The sequence below is a fragment of the Haliaeetus leucocephalus genome, unplaced genomic scaffold (genome assembly GCF_000737465.1).
Source record: "Haliaeetus leucocephalus isolate CR32 unplaced genomic scaffold, Haliaeetus_leucocephalus-4.0 Scaffold351, whole genome shotgun sequence".
Taxonomy (NCBI): Eukaryota; Metazoa; Chordata; class Aves; order Accipitriformes; family Accipitridae; genus Haliaeetus; species Haliaeetus leucocephalus.
In genome coordinates, this window is record NW_010972787.1 from 6,073,492 (window position 1) to 6,080,892 (window position 7,401).

Here is a 7,401-nt window from a genome sequence, read left to right on the forward strand (position 1 = left end):
TAGGGTTGTTGGGGGGTGGGCCGTGGCGGAGCGGTTGTCTCGGGGGGTTTCTGAATGCCGACTGAGTATTTCACGTCAGTAGCTGTGCGGTTAAGGTGTGCGTTGCCTCTGGGCGGGGGAGGCTGGAGGGTGCGCTTGGTGAGGTACTGGTGCGTGCGTGTATGTGGGTATATGCCCCCTTGCACGGTTTTATGTTCGAACAATTAACTCCACAAACGCTTATTTTCTTCTGCAGCCTTGCCATTGCATATGGATCGCGCTGGGTGTGGATTAGGAACTAAGGAGGCTGTTCAGCCATAGGTTCATCTGGAAGCGTTGGGCAGCTCGTGGTGTGGAAGGAAGGGCAGCAACCAGCGTGGCCCTGGCAGCTCGTTAGCTGGCATCCCACCCCCGTGCCCCTCGTTTCCACTGCCTTGGGTCAGAGACCGAGGCTCTGCCGACGCCAAGTCCCTTCCTGAAATCTCGCACCTCTTAGCTGAAGCTGTAATAAACTGCGCTAGTTGAGGCTGTTTTCTTCCCACGCTAACGCACGTTTTTTTCAGAAGGGCTGAATGATTTGTCAGCAAAACGCGCAGTCCCTGTCCCTTGTCATACACCTATATAAGCATTTAGCATGAGGAGGTTGACTGTATCGGAAACTTTTAGAACAGCGGAGTAATAACGCTGCATGCTGGTTTATTTTGCAACTTGATCAGTTTTATCTCTATTTGCTTTAGTCTGCCTTAGGCTTCTTGCAGGAAGGAAATTTCTGTTCGCTTCCACATAAGGGAGATTTGCAATTCTGCCCAGCACTTACAGGCTTCCCTGTAGAGAGAGTTACTTTGTGACAGCAATGATGTCTTGTTACTATTGCACTTAACAGAATACATTTTGTGGCCAAGATTGTTTGGTTTTGTTGGGTTTAGGGGGGTTTTTTTGATGGGCTGTGATTGAATATTTATAGTTACTAGCTCAGATAAAGAAAAAACTTAATACTCTGATTTCTTCTTGTATAAGGAGAGGATAGGTAACTAATAACACAGTGGAAATGTTTCTTTTTTTTCCTCAGACTTTTGTTTCTTTTAATCTTTTCAATGTCCCCTTGATCAAGGAAAGAAGACTTGTAAAGTGATTTACAAGAAGGTCATTTTTAAGTGTGCCTTTAGCTTTAAACAAAGAGGAGATGTTCTTATCACTGTAATGTAATCAGTGTTCTGTCACCTGCTTACTGCAGTTTGTAACTGATTTTTATTTATAAGGTACTGTTTCACAAGGTACAGATCACTATTATCAAAAGGTCCATAGCTCTTTTACCATAGAATCATGCAATGGTTTGGGTTGGAAGGGACCCTTAAAGATCATCTAGTCCAACCCCCCTGCCATGGGCAGGGACATCTTCAACTAGATCAGACTGCTCAGAGCCCCATCCAACCCGACCTTGAATGTTTTCAGCGATGAAGCAGCCACAACTTCTCTGGGCAACCTGTTCCAGTGTCTCACCACCCTCATTGTAAAGAATTTCTTCCTTACGTCCAATCTAAATTTATCCTCTTTAAATTTAAAACCATTGCACCTTGTCCTGTCGCTACAGGCCCTGGTAAAAAGTCTCTCCATCTTTCTTAGAAGCCTCCTTTTAAGTACTGAAAGGCTGCAATAAGGTCTCCCCAGAGCCTTCACTTCTTCAGGCTGAACAACCCCAACTTTCTCAGCCTTTCCTCATAGGAGAGGTGTTCCATCCCTCTGATCATTTTCGTGGCTCTCCTTTGGATTCGCTCCAACAGGTTCATGTCTTTCCTGTGCTGAGGACCCCAGAGCTGGATGCAGTACTGCAGGTGGTGTCTCACCAGAGCGGAGTAGAGGGGCAGAATCACCTCCCTCGACCTGCTGGCCACACTGCTTTTGATGCAGCCCAGCATATGGTTGGCTTTCTGGGCTGTGAGCACACATTGCCAGCTCATGTCCAGGTTTTCATCCACCAACACCCCCAAATCCTTCTCCGCAGCGCTGCTCTCAATCCATTCATCCCCCAGCCTGTATTGGTACCAGGGGCTGCCCCAATCCAGGTGCAGGACCTTGCACTTGGCCTTGTTGAACCTCATGATGTTCACACAGGCCCACCTCTCCAGCCTGTCAAGGTCCCTCTGGATGGCATCTCTTCCCTCTAGGGTATCAACTGTGCCACTTAGCTTGGTGTTATCTGCAAACTCAGTGAGGGTGCACTCAATCCTGCTGTCTATGTCATTGATGAAGAAAGATATTAAACAGTGCTGGTCCCAGTACAGACCCCTGAGGGACACCACTCATTACTGTTTCTACTAGGGACATTGAGCTGTCAAATGCAGCCATCCAGCCAATTCCTTAGCCATCTAACAGTCTATGCATCAAACCCATATCTTTCCAGTCCCTCACCTTTTTCTTGTTTTCTGTCTTCTGCCCTGTCAGCTCTGTAGCTCATCAGATCTTTTCCTAGGCCAATTTAACTCACTAGAATAGCAGAAAAACTTGTGCTTTATTGAGTTTTCTACTGGTCTGTGCATTCAGTTAGCTTGTGGAAAGTCTCATGAGGATGTGAGCTGTCAGAGAAGGTGGTGGGAGAAAGAAGAAGAAGAAAAAAAATATGAGAGACCTCCCTATTCTGCAGCAGCAAGCCTTTAGATCAACTCATCTACTTAAGGAAACATAACCATAGCCTTAATAGTTACATCAGGTCCATAGCATATTTTGCATTACATTTTTCAAGTATCCAGGATAAAAGAGGGAAAGTAGCATAAATGGCTTAAAACATGACCCAGTAAGCTTGAAAGGGCATTCCTGTGTACTTTCCCATCTGTAATGCTCCGATGGGTTGTTTAGTACTTGATACAGCAATCTTTTATTAATTGGCTGTTTTTCTTGGCAACTGTTGATCTGATGCCTGAATTTTGTATGTTGTGCAAAGATCACTGATAACTTGCTGTAATATTACAAATACTGAAATGTACAGACAGGCCACTTGGTACCGCTCTGCGTATCTAGTACTGGCAGACCTGTTTTATTTGCTTATTGTATGTATGTCTATGAAATAAAAGGACAATTAATATTTTTTTAATATTTATTATATTCATAAGTGCAATAAAAGTCTTGGACTCCAGTACTATAGTACTATTGCTGGGTCATCATAGTTGCGGGAGGTATTGTACATCTCAGAGCAGTATTTAAGCTTTCAAAAGAAGAGCAGAAGTAACAGAGAACATAACTGAAAAAAATACTTGCTTTCCTCTTGAGAGGGATGACAGGGAAAACAGGGACTTGCAAAGGTATAAATACTTTTTGTAAAACCAAGGCATGCTTAAAAAGGAATAACCTGTGGGTTGTTAGTGTTATTAACATTTTTGAGTGTGTGTTGTATTTATGTGGTGAGAAATTGCCTACAGTTCCAGTCATGTGATCTATGTATTTTATTTACTCTGAAGAGCTGAGACTGCTCCAGGCCAAGGAATTGACTAAAAGTCAAATCAAGTTCCTGGCTAGACCAAATATATGATAACAGAATTGAGTCACAGTGCGATAGTGCTGTTGCCACTCTGAAGAATTGGAGAGCTTGCCGTTCCTGTATAGTCCAAAAAGCTTGTATACTTTGAGCTAATTCATTAATTTTTACCTTGAGTGAGCCTGGGACCATGCTGTTTATTGTACACCTTCCAACTCTACATTGAAACCAAAAACTAAACACACGCTCTAAGGCATGTGGGTTGATATTTGTATGTTCTTACCTTCCCTTACAACTATTAGTTTTATAAGTCAAGGTATACTGTCTTGACATGCTGCAGCCTGGTAGTTCTGAAAAATGCTGCTGAACACATTGAAAGTGTCAATAGGGCACACTGTCATCTCATTTTGACCCTCTCTTAAGTAGCCATTGGGAACTGATTTGAAATGAGTTGTTACATTTTCCTACTGTGCTTTTTTTATTCATGCTCTGTTGTTTTTTAGCATTCTGTCCAGTTCTGTAGGGTCTCTCCTTGTCCGGTATTATAAATGGTTTTGGGTTGAAATGTTATTTACACAGGGCTCCAAGAATGCCTTAGGAAATTTTTTTTTTTTTTTTTTCGAAAGGAACTATAATCTGAGTTAGTGCTGTAGTGTAAGAAAGGGTTGAAAGGACATCATGGTGTGGGAGAGGATGTCATTCAGTGAAAGTAATGAAAGGAGAACAGTCATGGCAGAAGGAAAGCTATTACGTTCATGACTTTGCAATTCAACTTACCTTAACTTCCTCCCGCTTTTTAAAAGAGATACATATTTATTCTAGTTAGTTCCATTTGAAGTCAACAGGGGCAGAATTGGGTTCCTGTAGTTCTAAACCTCTGTGTTTTTCTGGCTGATTCACGGTGTAGTTATCCTCAGTGCTAGTGATGGAATTGACTTAAGGAGCTGCCTTCTGATGTGCAGCTGGTTCATACTGAATCTGTCGTCCGCAAATGTGTCTGTGTGTAATATGTGAGAAAGGCCCAAATTTTGCCTGAATTCGAGAAATCATTTGAAAGGGAATAGTCAATGTCATTTGTAAAATATGCAGTAGAGTTACATAGCAATGATACCTCTGGAAGAGCTTTAGTTTGCTAGGAAGTCTGTAACGTCCTTAAAATAACATTAGAAGAAGTTTCCAGAAAGTGGCAGTAACAGCAGAATGCCCTTCTGTAGTTAAAAATTGTTGTGTTTGCAGGATGAACTTTTAATAGTTTATTATGCAATAAATTCACTGTTTTGAAAGATACAACAGTGGGGGTTTTTTTGGTTGGTTGTTGTTTTTTTTTAATGTTCCTCAGCAACCTTCTATAACTGTATGGGATCTTACGGTAGCCATTTTTAAAGAAGTTCATTCTTTCTGAGGGTTAGATGCAGTAAGCTGAGATGCCCAGGCAAGACATCTACATTTCTGCCAAGTATAGTGCACTTGGAAAATATGTGAGACCTTGTAGAGTGCAAAGAATAGATAAGCTTGCAGATTCAGGGCCTGAAGCTGTTAAATCTATTACGTGACTTAATTTAAAGTTTTGAGTTAATAATCTGCATTAGAAAATAGGTATTTTCAGTTAAGAAAATACTCTTCTGAATTAATTTCCACAGAATATACAGGCTGCGTTATTGTTGGTACATTTTTTTTTTCCCCAAAATTTAATCTAATTTTTCTTTAATTGTTTTATTCACTTCTTATTTTTCAGGAGTCTTTGAAAAATCCTTAGTGGTCATGACATTGTAACAAGTGACATAAATTAGCCAGTGGCTCAGAATGATGGATACCCAGAAGACTACAAATGGTTTGCAAGTGATTGGAGAAGGGACTGGTATAGGGAAATCGACACTCCACATGGTGGGGTATTTGGGAAAAGTCAGTTGAAACTTGTTTTACATGTGTGCAAAGTTCATATTTTTCTCTGCTTTGAGAGATTTTTAATTGGTCTTAATTTTACAAAAAAAATTCTCAAAATTATTTTCCACGGAAATCTATAACAATGGCGAAAGATTATTCTAAGTAAATCTGTGCCTATGACTTTTTTACTGGCACTATTTTTACAACTGTTTGCATTCCTATGAAAATTGATTTGTCTTTCAAAGATCTGAGCTTATGTTCCCTGGCAATAAGTGTCCTGTGGTTTAGTTCAAGTGGAATGAAATGTTGCATAATTGCATTGTTAAAGATACCTTATTAAATATTTGAATATTTAAATCAAAAGATAAATTTATTTAGAACACTACCATACAAATATATATCTTATAAATATTTTTTTAAAAATCTAGTTTACTTTTTTATATTGTATTAGGTATTATATTTAGAAGTTGCACGTTGGTTTTCTATCTTGGTATGTATGTATGTCTTACCTTGGGATAATATATGAAATACATAAATTTATGCTACTGTGGTTTTCTTTTTTTTTTAGAACTGTAATCCTGTGGAAACAACTGCGCAGGAATATTGTCCAGTCTGCAAAGAGAAGGGCCAGATTCAAGTTTTACGGACTTACCGCATTAATTTTCAAGAGTCCATTTTTCTTTGTGAAAATCCTCAGGTATTACACTAATTAACAGTTTTATTTGGTTGTGCAGGGGCCTTTATCTTCAGCAGTTATACCTCTTTAAGTTCAAGATTTGTTTTGGTGGTAAGCAGACTGTTGAAATCAAGACCCGTTTGAGTCCATAGGCTGGATGATGTTTGCCTGTATGTAGACAAAACCATAGCTAACCTGTGTATGTGCGGTGTTTAGACATAGCTAGCTACCCTAAAGAATTAAAAAGAATAGATTAAAATGAATAAAGGAGAGTTTTGCTTATATAACAAGGGAACTGTGGCAGGTTGACCCTGGCTGGACGCCAGGTGCCCACCAAAGCCATTCTGTCACTCCCCCCTCCTCAGCTGGACGGGGGAGAGAAAATATAACAAAGGGCTCGTGGGTCAAGATAAGGACAGGAGAGATCACTCACCAATTACCATCACAGGCAAAACAGACTCAGCTTGGGGAAAATTAACTCAATTTATTACCAATCAACCAGAGGAGAGTAATGAGAAATAAAACCAAATCTCAGAACACCTTCCCTCCACCCCTCCCTTCTTCCCAGGCACAATTTCACTCCCAGATTCTCTACCTACCCCCTCCAGTGGTGCAGGGGGACAGGGAATGGGGTTTACGGTCAGTTCATCACGTTATTTCTGCCGCTTCATCCTCCTCAGGGGCAGGACTCATCACACTCTTCCCCTGCTCCAGCGTGGGGTCCCTCCCACGGGAGACAGTCCTCCACGAACTTCTCCAGCATGGGTCCTTCCCATGGGCTGCAGTTCTTCACGAACTGCTCCAGCGTGGGTCCCTTCCACGGTGTGCAGTCCTTCAGGAGTGCACTGCTCCAGCGTGGGTCCCCCACGGGGTCACAAGTCCTGCCAGAAAACCTGCTCCGTGGGCTCCTCTCTCCACAGATCTGCAGGTGCTGGCAGGAACCTGCTCCAGCGTGGGCTTCCCACGGGGTCACAGCCTCCTTCAGGCGCCCACCTGCTCCAGCGTGGGGACCTCCCTGGGCCACAGGGGGACAGCCTGCCTCACCGTGGTCTTCCCCATGGGCTGCAGGGGAATCTCTGCTCCGGCGCCTGGAGCATCTCCTCCTCCTTCTTCACTGACCTTGGTGTCTGCAGGGTTGTTTCTCTTACATGTTCTCACTCCTCTCTCTGGCTGCCGTTTCTGTCTGTCCCAGCAACTTTTTTTTCCTTCTTAAATCTGTTATCACAGAGGTGCTACCACTATCGCTGATGGGCTTGGCCTTGGCCAGCGGCAGGTCCATCTTAGAGCCGGCTGGCATTGGCTCTGTGGGACACAGGGGAAGCTTCTAGCAGCTTCTTACCAAAGCCACCCCTGTAGCTCCCACCCCCACCCCCCCACCCACACCACCCCCCAC

The 7,401-nt window shown here is 42.6% G+C and overlaps 1 protein-coding gene across 2 annotated transcripts in view; it reads left to right on the forward strand.

The window, feature by feature from the left end:
• The window catches only part of USPL1 (ubiquitin specific peptidase like 1), an 18,128-nt gene that overhangs the window by 172 nt on the left and 10,555 nt on the right, over nt 1-7,401 (forward strand). Inside the window, exons 2-3 of one of the 2 annotated variants that reach the window (XM_010572710.1) lie at nt 5,184-5,350; nt 5,901-6,029. In XM_010572710.1, the coding sequence (XP_010571012.1) occupies nt 5,252-5,350; nt 5,901-6,029 (228 nt within the window). In that variant the 5' untranslated portion in view covers nt 5,184-5,251. Of the gene's footprint in view, nt 1-5,183; nt 5,351-5,900; nt 6,030-7,401 lie in introns of those variants that run through there. The other variant, XM_010572711.1, reaches the window with a different exon arrangement.